This window comes from Bombina bombina, chromosome 4 (genome assembly GCF_027579735.1).
Source record: "Bombina bombina isolate aBomBom1 chromosome 4, aBomBom1.pri, whole genome shotgun sequence".
Taxonomy (NCBI): Eukaryota; Metazoa; Chordata; class Amphibia; order Anura; family Bombinatoridae; genus Bombina; species Bombina bombina.
In genome coordinates, this window is record NC_069502.1 from 509,363,871 (window position 1) to 509,382,484 (window position 18,614).

Consider the following 18,614-nt stretch of genomic DNA (forward strand, 5'->3'; position numbering starts at 1 on the left):
ACCATAAAATCACCCAGTAAAGATAATTGAGTACATTGGAACGTTTTTTTCTACAGGATTTTTGTGGCTTTGTATCTGCAGAAAAGTAGTTAAAATGCTTATTTTCTGTACGACTGTGTCTGTGATGCTTCTGAATCAAAATTGCCCAAATGTGCAAAATTAAATTTAGCACTTTTTAGTCCCTTAAAGGGATGCTGAACACCTTGTAATTACAATACATGTCCATTGTCTTGCTATAAAATAACATATCAGCCAAGTCTAAACATTTTTAAAACAAATTAATTTCTTGTAGACTACAGTTGTTTTTCAATAGCCAAATTCTAGCCAATATTTAATTTATTTTAAGGATGGATCTGGACTTTTTAATTGAGTAGATAATGCTAACCACAACAATTATTTTAGTAATACTGCTTTGTTTTGCAGTTATCTGCTGAATGCAATTAAGGAAAGATATGTAGCAGGTTAGTCTTGAGAAGACTGAACTGTGCACATTCAATTCTGAGAATCAGAAAATGCACAAGTCTCACAACCCAGTCAATTAACATCAGGGTAGATGTATATAATTATTTGTAGCATTGATTTCAAAGTATATAATTACAAGTGTCATGATTCAGAGGTGGACATTTGCGCCTTTTAGTAGCAATGGTGAGTAAGGAACCTATGGTAGAATGTTGTTTATTGCACAATGTGAAATTTAATTATTATTATTAGTTATTTATAAAGTGCCAGTAAATTATGCAGCACTATACAAAGAATAAAAACATTACATGGATACATTACATACACAAACAAGTACAGTAGAGGTACATTATACTTGTAGGTGCAATAATTGAGTTATACAAAAGGAGGAGGAATGCTCTGCCCTTGAGCACAATCAGTAGTCGTTCACTTAAATACAAAGTGTCCTACAGATAGAATGGCTCTCAAGCTTACAATCTAAAGGACACAGAAGGTAAAGGAGAAGGGAAAGAAGTCTGATATAAGGCAGGGTGAAATGAGAATAAGTGATGACACAGGAAACAATAAGAAAAGAAAGTGTGTGTGGTGACAAAGCAAATGAGGTTTGGAAAAGTGTAGCAGAATGTGCTAGAGTGTCAGAACAGAGGCTGTGATTATAAAGTAGTTTCTCTACCCTGGATCATTAGTGACAGCTGCACCTAATTACTGTTAGGTGTTATATATTAAGGCAAACACCTGGTGGGTGATGGAGGGCAAGTGCTTGCAAATCTGGGAGTCTGATGTAAGTTTCAAGGCTGTGAAAAAGAAAAAGGCTAGGTGAATATTCCTGGTAATAAAGTATAGGGGGAGGAGCAGAGGGGTAGACAAAAGATTGGAATAGTATGAAAGTTAGAAACAATTCCAGAATAGCCCAGCAGATATAAGAAATAATTGCACCCATTATCTTGATTAGAGAGATCCGTCAGATGAAGTACCTTGAAAGCTGGTTTGCAACTCTGGGAGTCTGATGTAATTTTTGAGGCTTGTAAGATGGTTTGCAACTCTGGGAGTCTGATGTAATCTTTGAGGCTGTGAAAAAGAATGATAGTATTTCTCTGGATAGTTTGTGTTATGAGACCTATAACATAAAATTAAAGCCTATAGCCTTTTCTGTTAGGATGTTAGATAATCATGAGGTGTTTTTTTTTAATTAACCTTTTGATTACGTTCTTGATGCCTGGATTATATTCATTCACACACACAGTCTTCCCTCCTATTTACCTTCCCTCCTGTATTTCTTTCATTTGCTGGTTTAGAACTATTTACAACTCAGCCTTTGGTCAATGGTGCCACTGGGCATCTATGAACATTCAAAAACAAAAAGTAAAGTGAGAATGCATTTAGTGTTACAAAACAAAAACACTATGGGTTAGATTTATCAATGTGCGGGCAGACATGATCCGCGGTCAGTATTTATCATTGTGCAATGCTGCCCCCTGCACATTCAGGCTAGCAGGGGGGTCAGTGGGTGTCAATCAACTGTATCGTATCCAATCGGGATGATTGCTGTCCGCCGCCTGCGAGGTGGCAGACGAGTTAAGGAGCAGCAGTCTTATGACCACTGCTTCTTAACTTACATTTCTGGTGAGCCGGAAAGTACGGTGGGTAGATAGCAGATAAATCTACCCCCTTTATAACCTAAAATGAACTGCTTTTAACATTATGTATTGCACATGTAGTTGTTATTACTTCCTGCTCAATCGCCAAATGAAGATAAGCCACATAAGATACACTGGGCATTATTACAATGATATTAATAAAATTACTGTCTGGAATAGATATTTGATATGTTTTACAGAACCCATAGAAACCATTGTCTGTTGTGAATGTAAATTAATATAACATTATTAAAATATTGACCCTAATGTTTTGGCTATGTCTCTGAACAATTCACTCAGATTTTTCAGGATTGAGAACAATTCATTCTGATTTTGTATTCTTCTGATGCTTTAGTGGCATTAAACAATTCTAAACAGCTGAACAGCAAATTGTCCAATTACTTTTGATCCCCAAAAATTAAGTTACTTTGTATGAAAAGGCTGTAATTTCTTCACAGTTCGTACCCTCAAATTAATACTGGCCCTCTGCATTTTACTCTTTGTGTCATTGTTATACTTCAGATCCAATTTACTGGAATACAGAGCCAAGATAATAAAACCTGTGTGATTATTTAATTACTTATAAATTGCTTTGTATATTTGTGTGTGTGTGTTTTCTTTAAGTTCAGTATTCTTTGTAATTCTAACTTTTTTAAAAGTTGCTGCTTTTAGATGCAATGTATTTGACTGTATTTTTGTTCTAGTTTAAATATCCAAGTAGATTTTTTAAAACCTGGGGAATATAGAATTATTATTATTTATTTTTTCAATTTGGAATGTTAGTTTTCAAATCAACATGTTTGTTTAGTGGTCTGTTGCATTCAGAGGAAATGAATACCTCTGGATGTATCGAACATCAAAATGGTTGAGGAATACTGTATAAATATACTCATTCAATTAAACCTGCTATGGGAAACCTTTTTAATGCAATTTCTCATATCCTAATTTAATTAAATATGTATAACTTATAACAGCTGTATACAATTGTTTACAACAGTATTGTTTATATGTACTATATCACACACATTTTCAAATTTATAAAATGGTTAATTGTAGGCCATCGTGTATGTGTTCTGTGCATTAAAGGGACACTGAACCCACATTTTTTTTCTTTTGTGGTTCAGATAGAGCATGCAATTTTAAGCAACTTTCTAATTTACTCCTATTATCAATTTTTCTACGTTCTCTTGCTAACTTTATTTGAAAATGAAGGCGAAAATGAAGGCGTCTAAGCTTTTTTATTAGTTCAGCACTCTGGACAGCACTTTTTTATTAGTGGATGAATTTATCCACCAATCAGCAAGAACAACCCAGGTTGCATTTCAAATAAAGATACCAAGAGAATGAAGAAAATTTGATAATAGGAGTAAATTAGAAAGTTGCTTAAAACTGCATGCTCTATCTGAATCACAAAAGAAAAAAAATTTGGGGTCAGTGTCCCTTTAACCCCTTAACGACTGAGGACGTGCAGGGTACGTCCTCAGAAAAAAGGCAGTTAATGCCTGAGAACGTACCCTGCACGTCATCAGTGTGGAAAGCAGCTGGAAGCGATCCTGCTCGCTTCCAGCTGCTTTCCGGTTATTGCAGTGATGCCTCGATATGGAGGCATCCTGCAATAACCTTTTTAAGTCATCCGGTGCAGAGAGAGCCACTCTGTGGCCCTCTCTACACCGGAGATCGGTGGCTCCCTGCGTTGGTGGGTGGGAGCCGGACCGGGAGGCGGGTGGCGGCCATCGATGGCCCTGTTGATGTGAAGGGGGGCGGGATCGTGGGCGGGGGTGGCTGGGGGCGCGCACGGGCACGTGCACGGGGAGGGAGCGGGTGGGAACCGCTACACTACAGAAAATGTGGAAATAAAAAATATAAAAAAATGGCAAAATAAAACGATCAGCAAGGTGGTGGGGGTTTGTCTGTGTGGGGGGGGGGGGGAAGCTACACTACAGAAAAAAACAAACAAACAAAAAAAAAGCACTTTTTATTGTAAACTGGGTACTGGCAGACAGCTGCCAGTACCCAAGATGGCCCCCAATAAGGCAGAGGGGAGGGTTAGAGAGCGGTTTTTGGGGGGATCAGGGAGATTGGGGGCTAAGGGGGGGATCCTACACAGTAGCATATGTAAATATGCTTAAAAAAAATTTCATTTTTTTTTAAAAACCCTTTTATTTTAGTACTGGCAGACTTTCTGCCAGTACTTAAGATGGCGGGGACAATTGTGGGGTGGGGGAGGGAAGGGAGCTGTTTGGGAGGGATCAGGGGGTGGGATGTGTCAGATGGGAGGCTGATCTCTACACTAAAGCTAAAATTAACCCTGCAAGCTCACTACAAACTCCCTAATTAACCCTTTCACTGCTAGCCATAATACACGTGTGAGGCGCAACAGGATTTAGTGGCCTTCTAATTACCAGAAAGCAACGCCAAAGTCATATATGTCTGCTATTTCTGAAAAAAGGGGATCCCAGACAAGCATTTACAACCATTTGTGCCATAATTGCACAAGCTGTTTGTAAATGATTTTAGTGAGAAACCTAAAATTGTGAAAAATTTTACGTTTTTTTTAATTTGATCGCATTTGGCGGTGAAATGGTGGCATGAAATATACCAAAATGTGCCTAGATCAATACTTGGGGTTGTCTACTACACTACACTAAAGCTAAAATTAACCCTACAAGCTCCCTAAAAGCTCCCTAATTAACCCCTTAACTGCTGGGCATGATACACTTGTGGTGCGCAGTGGCATTTAGCGGCCTTCTAATTACCAAAAAGCAACGCCAAAGCCATATATGTGTGCTATTTCTGAACAAAGGGGATCCCAGAGAAGAATTTACAACCATTTATGCCATAATTGCACAAGTTGTTTGTAAATAATTTCAGTGAGAAATCGAAAGTTTGTGAAAAAATTTGTGAAAAAGTGAACGATTTTTTGTATTTGATCGCATTTGGCGGTGAAATGGTGGTATGAAATATACCAAAATTGGCCTAGATCAATACTTTGGGATGTCTACTAAAAAAAAATATATACATGTCAAGGGAATTCAGGGATTCCTGAAAGATATCAGTGTCCCAATGTAACTAGCGCTAATTTTGGAAAAAAATGGTTTGGAAATAGCAAAGTGCTACTTGTATTTATGGCCCTATAACTTGCAAAAAAAGCAAAGAACATGTAAACATTGGGTATTTCTAAACTCAGGACAAAATTTAGAAACTATTTAGCATGGGTGTTTTTTGGTGGTTTTAGATATGTAACAGATTTTGGGGGTCAAAGTTAGAAAAAGTGTGTTTTTTTTCCATTTTTCCTCATATTTTATCATTTTTTTTATAGTAAATTATAAGATATGATGAAAATAATGGTATCTTTAGAAAGTCCATTTAATGGCGAGAAAAACGGTATATAATATGTGTGGGTACAGTAAATGAGTAAGAAGAAAATTACAGCTAAACACAAACACCGCAAAAATGTAAAAATAGCCTTGGTCCCAAACGGACAGAAAATGGAAAAGTGCTGTGGTCATTAAGGGGTTAAGTCTCCTAATTTACACACACATGCACACACCAAAGGCTACCCACACATTGATGTCATATGTGAAATTAATAGTCTTACCACAAAAACTATTCCACAATATGCTATAAGCAGAAGATTAAGGGTAGCCAAAATACAGTTTAGCAATAGGTGCTATCTATTATTGTTTCAAATTCAATGCATAATAATCCCTTGTACTTTTTGCATCTTTTTCTCATTTTTTTTATGGTTCACACTCACTTTAATTTTCCCCATTTAAACACCTCACCAACAATCTTTCAGAAAACATTTTAAATTATTTTTAATTATTTTTACAGCTAAAGCTATTTTATAGATTTACTTTACAAGGTTTGATATTTATTGTTTAAGTGATAATCACCCATTGCACCTACACTATAGATAAATAATATGCAATGACATGGGTATGGCTTTTAGAACAGAACCTCCAAGCTCTAATCAACAAACATAATTCCAAGTATTATTAAAGGTGGACTTCTACAACTAAAATTCCCTTGACAAATAGTCAGTTCCTTACTTTACATATGTGCTGAAAGAGACATTGCCATATGAGTATTAGAATATTTGTTTTTATTTCTGGAGCCTGAGATAGACTAGACAGTAACTTCATACTCTCATAGTACTGGGTGTCAGTTCCTGCAGTTTATATGAGAATATGCTGTGATTGGCAAGCAGGGGCCCTGTAGAAGATATAAGCTGTTTGTGGCTGAAACGTTTTAAACAAAGGCAGACTATAAGGGAGATATGTTCTTTTAAAATATATCCATCTTAGTTAAACAATACTTTCAGATCTATTCAAACATTAAGGTATTTTAAAACAATTTGTGCTTATATTTATATCATATTATATTGGTTTATGCATCTTAATATTAATAATATTAATTTACTTTTATTTATTTACAGAATTTATTTACAGAATATTTTGGATGGTTTCACATGGTTCCTGTAAGAAATGAAGCACAGTTACATATGGATGATTTATCTTGGAATACAAATACTATTCCCTTTGGTTTTATCAATGGCAGTAACCAACAGAACAGGTAAAGAGCTATGGATATAAGTAATTCCCTGGTATGCACAGTAGTTAAAATGAAGAAATTGAGTGTATATGGTTTACCTTAGACAAATTAAAGATTAACACAACAATCATTAATTTTCATAAAAATATTATATTATGCTATTATATTTACAAGTTAAATTTTCTAGATTGTGTACAAGTTTTTCTCTAATAAGACAAATTTCAGTTCTTTTATTATTTCATCTTACATTTTTTAGTAATGCACTGTGCCCCATAGAACTTTACAAAGTTTATTCTGTTCAAGGTTACACTTGAGAGTTCAGGAAAGTTGCAGTAACAGCTAAGTAATATGAGAGATGGTGCTTGAGTAATTGTTTATACAAACCACAATTTATGCAAAAAGCATATGTGCTACTTGCTTTGCTGGGAATATTCCTAATTAAATTAGTTTATAGGCTTTTCTATGACTGGGTCAGGATGTGGGTGGATGTCCTTGCTGAGTGTTTGTTTCATGCTACAATAGAAAATGTAATCAGCATCCAGGTGCAGCAACCTCTAGATGGTTAAGGTCCAAGAGCAATGTCAATAGGTATGGGATGAAATCATACACCTAGATGAAGACAATAAATGTAGCCTAGATCTTTCAGTTACCTTTTAAACAGAATAACAATTAATGCTGTAAATGTCCTGGCTTAACTAATAAAAATACATAGTCCACCATCCAGTGCAGCATGCACCAATCCCAAACTGTGCAGATGAAAAGCAAAGGTGGTAGATTTACCATTTGTGTTCGGCATTTGTGTCTTGAAAAATGGCCAATTAGCATCAGATGCGTTGAGGAAAGTTTAATACTTTCTTCTTTGGTAATGCTTTTCAAACAAGCCACTTATATTAATTTTTATTTTTCTGTACTCAATGGGTTGTTTGTTGATAAACTATTTGATAGGTTTTTCTAAAGGATTCTGACCAACTCCTGTATGAGTTGTCCATCTTTCCTATTTCCTGTGTTTAATGTTATTGTATCTGTTTCCATTTGTGCATCGGAAGCTCCTTCAACACAGAAGTAGAACTTGTATTTGAAAAAAGAACAAAAATAAAATTAACTTTTCTGTCTGGTGTCACTGTTGATAATTTGATTTTGCACCAGTAAAGACCAATGGACTTGTGAGCTTTCCTGGTATGAACAAATTAATTCAGCCGATAGAATTCAACATTAAAAGGGTATTTGTATTTTGTATGTGTATATGTGTAGTCTCTTCTTTATATAGACAAAAACAATGACATTTTTTATATGCTTATAAGTTTGAAGTTATCGTGTTAAATATATTTTTTTGCTTTAGTTGTATATTAATTGAACAGAAAAAATGATTTATCTGAGTGTCATGATTTTCACTAATACTGGCACTAAAGCAGTTAGCTTTTGTGTCAGAAATGCGTATTGCACAATAAAAAATTATAACCATTCACTAAGATTTCCTATTGAGAAATAAAAGATAAAACTTGGGATCTCAATTTGGAAGAGAGAATATGGGCTGCTTCTGCTCTTAACACTCTAGACAGCTTGATTGCACATTGTAGCCGTAGCTGTCTAATATTCAACTTGAGGTTTTAGTTGCATAGGACAATTAAAGGGATATGAAACCCAAAATGTTTCTTTCAGAAATCACATAGATCATACAGTTTTTAAACACCTTTTCTGTTTACTTCTATTATCTAACAGGGCAGTTTCAGGGTGAAATTCTAAAATACTCCCCCCCCAAACTCTGAAGCGCAACCTCTGCCCTCTTGGGCTTTCCATGTCATATGTCAAGTCATTTTAAATGAGGCGCACAAAAACATTCTTATGCACACATAAAGGCTTCCATAGACCTTGACATGCAAGTGCACACATGCATTATTCCTCCTCTACATTCCATTACAACACAAGCACACTATTCTTCACAAAACACACACACACAAACAAAATGAAATAATATACTCTTTAAATTGATGTGTCAAATAACTGCAAAACACAGCTTCTGCCCTACAGAAACAAGTAAATATTCTTCATCAGTTATAAAGAAATGAAAGTGTTTTTCTTCACTAGTACATACTTTGGGGCTGATTTATTAAATGTCGGATGGACATGATCCGTTGTAGCGGATCATGTCAGCCCCACATTGCTAAATGCCGACATCATACGCTGTCGGCATTTATCATTGCAAAAGCATTTCTGGTGAACCAATCGGCCGCTACCAGGGGGTGTCAATCATCCTGATCGTATCCGATCGAGATGATTGCTTTCCGCCACCTCAAAGGTGGGGGACGAGTTAAGGAGAAGCCGTCTTACAGCCGCTGCTTCTTAACTCTTGATTCAGGGGGGGGGGGGGTGGCAGAAGGCTTTATATAAATACACTCTGCAACCACACACACACACATATATATATATATATATATATATATACACACACACACACACACACACATTACATGCACACTGACAAACACCCTGCTCAGAGCACACACACACTATTTGTGCACAATTACTGCTCACTTCCACATACAGTACTTGCACACAGTGGCGGTACTAGAGCTTAATATTTTGGGGCTAAAACAGCCACTGCTTGCACACAATACACATGAACATCCAAATACACACTGCATAAAAACACCAGATACTCTGCTCACAAATGAACACACACAAGGCATAGAAAAAACAGCTGCACAATATATTCAGTCACTATATTCAGCACTGTGCTACAAACAGCAACACATCCACTCACAGTTCAATATTACCAGTGTGAGGGTGGGAAGGTGGCAGGGCCTGCAGCCCAGGTTACTGGAACACACAAAATGCCGTTATATAACTTTGTGCACAAATGTACATGTGTAGACAATAGATTGTTATGAAGAGCTTAAAACAAATATCTAGTTACGAATAAAAGCACAGCCTCCAATAGCAGCAGATAGCATCATGCAGTAAACTTGATCATACCTCTCAATTACAGTTGACGTGAAAATTTTGGGGATACTAGAGAATAGCTTCAGCCTTTTTCCCAATGCTGGGACCCCAGCTGATATCCTGCTGTAACCAGCACTGAGATCCCTAATGCTCCAGCAAATGTGAATTAATAGAAGATGTGCAGTGTGCACAGTTACAGTTTAAACAATAAAATGATCTCAATCCTCACATGAGTCTCACACAGCAGCCCTGAAGATAACCATCCCTTACTGAGAGCCCACATCTTTGTACTCACTAAACCTTGTGTGTTGGCTGGTGGAGCTCTGTTATGGCAGTTAGCAGAGCTGGCCTCACATGCTTCTAGTGCTCCTTGATGGCAGCAGTGACATATTCCCTCTTTTCACAGAAAGCCTGCACTCAGCTTCTCTGTCTACAACAGACCAACCTGCCCCCCCCCCCCAGCACATGTAATGTTAGTGCTGTTAATGTAGTTCATTAGCACAGGGTCTTCTTCTCAAGACCCAGTGAAATGATACCACATACTTTCATGACCCTATTTTTATGTTTGGTCTGAAAATCTCTGAAGTAATATACAACAAGATAGCTGCAATTTTTTGGCAAAGTGACTATGTGTGCATACTTTATGCCTGATTGTAGTCAAACTTGAAAGTGTTGTGTAGGTAATAACACACACTCTCATACTATACACATACCACACACTCATAACACAAACACCACACACTCATATAACGCAAACACACACACCACACACTCTCATATAACACACTGCACACTCTTCTAACAAACACACAGCTAGATTACGAGTTTTGAGTGCTATAGGGAAATTAACGACCTCCACAAAAGCGTCATTAATTCACCTCCCTATAGCGCTGCTATTACAGGTTTACAAAAGAAGGCTTGTGAGGGCGATATGGTGGCATTGAGCTCCATACCGCACCGAAATACAGGTGCTGCTTTGACATGCTTATGCACGATTTCCCCATAGATATCAATGGGGAGAGCAGGCAAAAAAGAAGCCTAACACCTGCGATTGCGGAAACAAAATGCTCCGTAACGCAGCCCCATTGATGTCTATGGGGAAAGAAAAATGTTTAAACCTAACACCCTAACATAAAAACCATATCTGAACACCCCTAATCTGCCACCCCCAAAATTGCAGCAACCTACATAATGTTATTAATCCCTAATCTGCCACCCTTAACATCGCCGCCACCTACATTACAGTTATTAACCCCTAATCTGCTGCCCCTAACATCGCCGCCACGTACCTACACTTATTAACCCCTAATCTGCTGCCCCCAATGTCGCCACCACTATACTAAAGTTATTAACCACTAAACCTCTGGCCTCCCACATCACTAACACTACATAAATATATAAACCCCTAATCCTAACCATAACCCTAACATAATTCTGAGCATAAATCTAACCCTAACACCCCCTAACTTAAATATAATTAAAATAAAGCTAAATAAACCTTACAATTATTACCTAAATTCCTATTTAAAACTAAATGCATACTTACTTGTAAAAAAAAAAACCTAAGCAAGCTACAATATAACTAATAGTTATATTGTAGCTATTTTAGGTTTTATTTTTATTTCACAGGTAAGTTTGTATTTATTTTAACTAGGTAGACTAGTTAGTAAATACTTATTAACTATTTACTAACTTCCTAGTTAAAATAAATACAAATTTACCTGTAAAATAAAGCCTAACCTGCCTTACACTAAAACCTAACATTACAATCAAATCAAATAAATTTAAGTAATCAAATACAATTATCTAAATTACAAAAAAAACCACTAAATTACCCAAAATAAAAAATATTATAAAAAAAAAAACGAATTACTCCTAATTTAATAGCCCTATCAAAATAAAAAAAGCCCCCCAAAATAATAAACCCCCTAGCCTACACTAAACTGCCAATAGCCCTTAAAAGGGCCTTTTGCGGGGCATTGCCCCAAAGATAACAGCTTTTTTACCTGGCAATAAAAATTACAAACACCCCCCAAACAGTAAAACCCACCACCCACCCAACCAAACCCCCCAAATAAAATGCTATCTAAATAAACCTAAGCTACAATTATCTAAATTACAAAACAAAACACTAAATTACACAAAATAAAAAACAAAATTATCAAAAAAAAAAAAAAAGAATTACTCCTAATCTAATAGCCCTATCAAAATAAAAAGCCCCCCCAAAATAATAAATTTAGTTATTTTTATTTTACGTAATTTTAGTGTTTATTTCTTCTGTTAAGTGTGATCAGTCCACGGGTCATCATTACTTGTGGGATATTAACTGCTCCCCTACAGGAAGTGCAAGAGGATTCACCCAGCAGAGTTGCTATATAGCTATAGCTCCTCCCCTCTACGTCACCTCCAGTCATTCTCTTGCACCCAACGACTAGATAGGATGTGTGAGAGGACTATGGTGATATATTTAGTTTTTATATCTTCAATCAAAAGTTTGTTATTTTATAATAGCACCGGAGTGTGTTATTCCTTCTCTGGTAGAATTTGAAGAAGAATCTACCTGAGTTTTTCTATGATTTTAGCCGGAGTAGTTAAGATCATATTGCTGTTTCTCGGCCATCTGAGGAGAGGTAAACTTCAGATCAGGGGACAGCAGGCAGATTAATCTGCAAAGAGGTATGTAGCAGTTTATTATTTTCTGACATGGAATTGATGAGAAAATCCTGCCATACCGTTATAATGTAAACTCAGCCTTGAATGCAGTAGATGTAGCTGATATCAGGCTGTCATGTATGTATATTTTACACTTCAGTTTTCTGGGAAATGGTACTTCTCTGGCTTTTAAACTGTATACATAGACTTAACTATTTTGCAGGGACTTGCAATAGGTTTTAAATGACAATTAATTATTGAGGTAAAACGTTTTTTTGCTGGCATGTAAAAACGTTTTTTTCTCTGAGGTACTGGGTGAAAAAATGTTTTGGGCACTTTTTTTCCACTTGGCAATAGTTTTGATTTAAATTAGAGCAGTTCACTGATCCCTCTCACTGTTATGTGTGTGGGGGAGGGGCCATTTTGGTGCTTTCACTATGCATCAGAAAAACTCAGTCAGAGGTTCATTTTCTTCCTGCATGATCCGGTTCATCTCTACAGAGTTCAGGGATCTCAAGAGTCTTTTTTGAGGGAAGTAATCATTCACAGCAGAGCTGTGCTGATTGTATTGACTGTGATATAAAAAACGTTTATTTGTGTATTTTTTTCTGCTGCCTGGGTTAGTTATCATTTGCTGAGGGGAACAATCCTTTGCTAAAACTGTATATTCTGACAAAGATTGATGCTATAACTTAATTATTTTATCTGTTATAATATTTTCTGTGCTTCTTAAAGGCACAGTTCGTTTTCATATTATTTGTAAATTACTTTGAAAAGTATTTCCAAGTTGCTGTTTATTTGCTAGTGTGTTAAACATGTCTGATTCAGAGGAATATCTCTGTGCTATATGTGTTAATGCCAAAGTGGAGCCCAATAGAAATTTATGTACTAAATGTATTGATGCTACTTTAAAAAATAGTCAATCTGTACAAATTGAACATATTTCACCAAACAACGAGGGGAGAGTTATGCCGACTAACTCGCCTCACGTGTCAGTACCTGCATCTCCCGCTCAGGAGGTGCGTGATATTGTAGCACCGAGTGCATCTGGGCGGCCATTACAAATCACATTACAAGATATGGCTACTGTTATGACTGAAGTTTTGGCTAAACTACCAGAACTAAGAGGTAAACGTGATCACTCTGGGATGAGAACAGAGTGCACTGATAATGCAAGGGCCATGTCTGATACTGCGTCACAGTTTGCAGAACGTGAAGACGGAGAGCTTCATTCTGTGGGTGACGGTTCTGATCCAAATAAACTGGACTCAGACATTTCAAATTTTAAATTTTAGCTTGAGAACCTCCGTGTGTTACTAGGGGAGGTATTAGCGGCTCTGAATGATTGTAACACAGTTGCAATCCCAGAAAAAATGTGTAGGTTGGATAAATATTTTGCGGTACCGACGAGTACTGACGTTTTTCCTATACCTAAGAGACTTACTGACATTGTTACTAAGGAGTGGGATAGACCCGGTGTGCCTTTCTCACCCCCTCCTATATTCAGAAAAATGTTTCCAATAGACGCCGCCACACGGGACTTATGGCAAATGGTCCCTAAGGTGGAGGGAGCAGTTTCTACTTTAGCTAAGCGTACCACTATCCCAGTGGAGGATAGCTGTGCTTTTTCAGATCCAATGGATAAAAAATTAGAGGGTTACCTTAAGAAAATGTTTGTTCAACAAGGGTTTATATTGCAACCTCTTGCATGTATTGCGCCTGTCACGGCTGCAGCAGCATTTTGGTTTGAGTCTCTGGAAGAGACACTTCAATCATCCACACTAGATGACATCACACACAAACTTAAATTCCTTAAGTTAGCTAATTCATTTATTTCAGATGCCGTAGTACATTTAACTAAACTTGCGGCTAAAAATTCAGGATTCGCCATTCAGGCACGCAGAGCTCTGTGGCTAAAATCCTGGTCAGCTGATGTTACGTCTAAATCTAAATTGCTTAATATTCCTTTCAAAGGGCAGACCTTATTCGGGCCCGGCTTGAAAGAGATTATTGATGACATTACAGGAGGTAAAGGTCATGCCCTGCCTCAGGACAAGGCCAAAGCCAAGGCTAGACAGTCCAATTTTCGTTCCTTTCGTAATTTCAAAGCAGGAGCAGCATCAACTTCCTCTGCACCAAAACAGGAAGGAGCTGTTGCTCGCTACAGACAAGGCTGGAAACCTAACCAGTCCTGGAACAGGGGCAAACAGGCCAGAAAACCTGCTGCTGCCCCTAAGACAGCATGAATTGAGGGCCCCCGATCCGGGACCGGATCTAGTGGGGGGCAGACTTTCCCTCTTCGCCCAGGCTTGGGCAAGAGATGTTCAGGATCCCTGGGCGTTAGAGATCATATCTCAGGGATACCTTCTGGACTTCAAATCCTCTCCCCCAAGAGGGAGATTTCATCTGTCAAGGTTGTCAACAAACCTAACAAAGAAGGAAGCGTTTCTACGCTGCGTACAAGATCTTTTATTAATGGGAGTGATCCATCCAGTTCCGCGGTTGGAACAAGGACAAGGGTTTTACTCAAATCTGTTTGTAGTTCCCAAAAAGAGGGAACCTTCAGGCCAATCTTGGATTTAAAGATCCTAAACAAATTCCTAAGAGTTCCATCGTTCAAGATGGAAACTATTCGAACAATTTTGCCCATGATCCAAGAGGGTCAGTACTTGACCACAGTGGATTTAAAGGATGCTTACCTTCACATACCGATTCACAGAAGTCATTACCGGTATCTAAGGTTTGCCTTTTTAGACAGGCATTACCAGTTTGTAGCTCTTCCATTCGGACTGGCTACGGCTCCAAGAATCTTCACAAAGGTTCTGGGCACTCTTCTGGCGGTACTAAGACCGCGAGGAATTTCAGTAGCTCCGTACTTAGACGACATACTGATACAAGCTTCAAGCTTTCAAACTGCCAAATCTCATACAGAGATAGTACTGGCATTTCTAAGGTCGCATGGATGGAAAGTGAACGAAGAGAAAAGTTCTCTCTTTCCACTCACAAGAGTTCCCTTCCTGGGGACTCTGATAGATTCTGTAGAAATGAAGATTTACCTGACAGAGGACAGGTTAACAAAACTTCAAAATGCATGCCGTGTCCTTCATTCCATTCAAGAGACCAGAAATTCTCTTCTATGGTGGCTTTATCGGCCACATCTGTCCAGGGGAATGCCATTCAGCAGGCCAGACTGGTCAATTGTAACAACAGACGCCAGCCTACTAGGTTGGGGTGCTGTCTGGAATTCTCTGAAGGCTCAGGGACTATGGAATCAGGAGGAGAGTCTTCTTCCAATAAACATTCTGGAATTGAGAGCAGTCCTCAATGCTCTTCTGGCTTGGCCCCAGTTAGCAACTCGGGGGTTCATCAAGTTCCAGTCGGACAACATCACGACTGTAGCTTATATCAACCATCAGGGAGGGACAAGAAGCTCCCTAGCAATGATGGAAGTATCGAAGATAATTCGCTGGGCAGAGTCTCACTCTTGCCACCTGTCTGCAATCCACATCCCGGGAGTGGAGAACTGGGAGGCGGATTTCTTAAGTCGTCAGACTTTTCATCCGGGGGAGTGGGAACTTCATCCAGAGGTCTTTGCCCAAATACTTCCACGTTGGGGCAAACCAGAGATAGATCTCATGGCGTCTCGACAGAACGCCAAGCTTCCGCGCTACGGGTCCAGATCCAGGGATCCGGGAGCGGTCCTGATAGATGCCTTGACAGCACCATGGACCTTCAGGATGGCTTATGTGTTTCCACCTTTCCCGATGCTTCCTCGATTGATTGCCAGAATCAAACAGGAGAAAGCATCAGTGATTCTAATAGCGCCTGCATGGCCACGCAGGACTTGGTATACAGATCTGGTGGACATGTCATTCTGTCCACCTTGGTCGTTACCTCTGAAACAGGACCTTCTGATTCAGGGTCCTTTCAAACATCAAAATCTAACTTCTCTGAAGCTGACTGCTTGGAAATTGAACGCTTGATCTTATCAAAGCGTGGTTTTTCTGAGTCAGTTATTGATACCTTAATACAGGCTAGGAAGCCTGTCACCAGAAAGATTTACCATAAAATATGGCGTAAATACCTATATTGGTGCGAATCCAAAGGTTACTCTTGGAGTAAGGTTAGGATTCCTAGGATATTGTCTTTTCTACAAGAAGGTTTAGAAAAGGGGTTATCCGCTAGTTCCTTAAAGGGACAGATCTCAGCTCTGTCCATTCTGTTACACAAGCGTCTGTCAGAAGTTCCAGACGTTCAGGCTTTTTGTCAGGCTTTGGCCAGGATTAAACCTGTGTTTAAAGCTGTGGCTCCACCATGGAGTTTAAACCTTGTTCTTAACGTTTTACAGGGTGTTCCGTTTGAACCCCTTCATTCCATTGATATAAAGTTGTTATCTTGGAAAGTTCTATTTTTAATGGCTATTTCCTCGGCTCGAAGAGTCTCTGAGTTATCAGCCTTACATTGTGATTCTCCTTATTTGATTTTTCACTCGGATAAGGTAGTTCTGCGTACTAAGCCTGGGTTCTTACCTAAGGTAGTCACTAACAGGAATATCAATCAGGAGATTGTTGTTCCATCCTTGTGCCCAAATCCTTCTTCGAGGAAGGAACGTCTTTTGCACAATCTGGATGTAGTTCGTGCCCTTAAATTTTATTTACAGGCAACTAAAGATTTTCGACAAACGTCTTCCCTGTTTGTCGTTTACTCTGGTCAGAGGAGAGGTCAAAAAGCTTCAGCTACCTCTCTCTCTTTTTGGCTTCGTAGCATAATTCGTTTAGCTTATGAGACTGCTGGACAGCAGCCTCCTGAAAGAATTACAGCTCATTCCACTAGAGCTGTGGCTTCCACTTGGGCCTTTAAGAATGAGGCCTCTGTTGAACAGATTTGCAAGGCTGCAACTTGGTCTTCGCTTCATACTTTTTCCAAATTTTACAAATTTGACACTTTTGCTTCCTCGGAGGCTATTTTTGGGAGAAAGGTTCTTCAGGCAGTGGTTCCTTCTGTATAAAGAGCCTGCCTATCCCTCCCGTCATCCGTGTACTTTTGCTTTGGTATTGGTATCCCACAAGTAATGATGACCCGTGGACTGATCACACTTAACAGAAGAAAACATAATTTATGCTTACCTGATAAATTCCTTTCTTCTGTAGTGTGATCAGTCCACGGCCCGCCCTGTTTTTTAAGGCAGGTAAATATTTTTTAAATTATACTCCAGTCACCACTACACCCTTGGCTTCTCCTTTCTCGTTGGTCCTTGGTCGAATGACTGGAGGTGACGTAGAGGGGAGGAGCTATATAGCAACTCTGCTGGGTGAATCCTCTTGCACTTCCTGTAGGGGAGCAGTTAATATCCCACAAGTAATGATGACCCGTGGACTGATCACACTACAGAAGAAAGGAATTTATCAGGTAAGCATAAATTATGTTTTTTTTTAATTTTTGGTTTTAGTTTAAGGCAGGTTAGGTTTTATTTAACAGGTAAGTTTGTATTTATTTTAACTAGGTAGTAAATAGTTAATAACTATTTACTAACTATTCTACCTAGTTAAAATAAATACAAACTTACCTGTGAAATAAAAATAAAACCTAAGATAGCTACAATATAACTATTAGTAATATTGTAGCTTGCTTAGGTTTTTTTTTACAGGTAAGTATGAATTTAGTTTTAAATAGGAATTATTTAGGTAATACTTGTAAGGTTTATTTAGCTTTATTTTAATTATATTTGTTAAGTTGTGTTATGGTTAGGGTTTGACTTATGCTTAGGGTTACGTTAGGGTTAGGTTTAGGGGTTAATATATTTATGTAGTGATGTTGGAGGCCAGAGGTTATGGGGTAATAGTTTAATTTAGTATATTTTGTTGTGGGGGGCTTGCGGTTTAGTGGTTAATAGGTTTATTATAGCAGCAGTGTGGGCAAACGGCAGATTAGGGGTTAATAATATTTAAAGGGACAGTCAAGTATAAATTAAACTTTCATTATTCAGATAGGACTTTTAATTTTAATTGACTTTCCAATTTACTTTTATCATCAAATTTGCTTTTTTCTCTTAGTATTCTTAGTTTAAACTAAACATAGGTAGGCTCATATGCTAATTTCTAAGCCTTTGAGGGCTGCCTCTTATCACATGCTTTTTAAATCTCTTTTCAACACAAAGAGACAGAAAGTACACGTGGGCTATATAGAGAACACTGTGTTCAGGCACAGAAAGTTATTTAAGATCTAGCACAATACAATGCTAAATTTAAGACAATAGATAATAAACAGTCACAGTCATGTGATCAGGGGGCTAGAAGAAGGTTCCTAGATACAAGGTAATCACAAAGGTAAAAAGTGTATTAATATAACTGTGTTGGTTATGCAAAACTGGGG

The 18,614-nt window shown here is 38.1% G+C and overlaps 1 protein-coding gene across 4 annotated transcripts in view; it reads left to right on the top strand.

Annotated features, from left to right (window-relative positions):
- The window catches only part of COL19A1 (collagen type XIX alpha 1 chain), a 1,696,717-nt gene that overhangs the window by 71,859 nt on the left and 1,606,244 nt on the right, over positions 1–18,614 (top strand). For 3 of the 4 annotated variants that reach the window (XM_053710417.1, XM_053710419.1, XM_053710420.1), the window contains exon 2: positions 6,535–6,671. In XM_053710417.1, coding sequence (XP_053566392.1) covers positions 6,584–6,671 — 88 coding nt within the window. In that variant the 5' untranslated portion in view covers positions 6,535–6,583. Of the gene's footprint in view, positions 1–6,368; positions 6,439–6,534; positions 6,672–18,614 lie in introns of those variants that run through there. The other variant, XM_053710418.1, reaches the window with a different exon arrangement.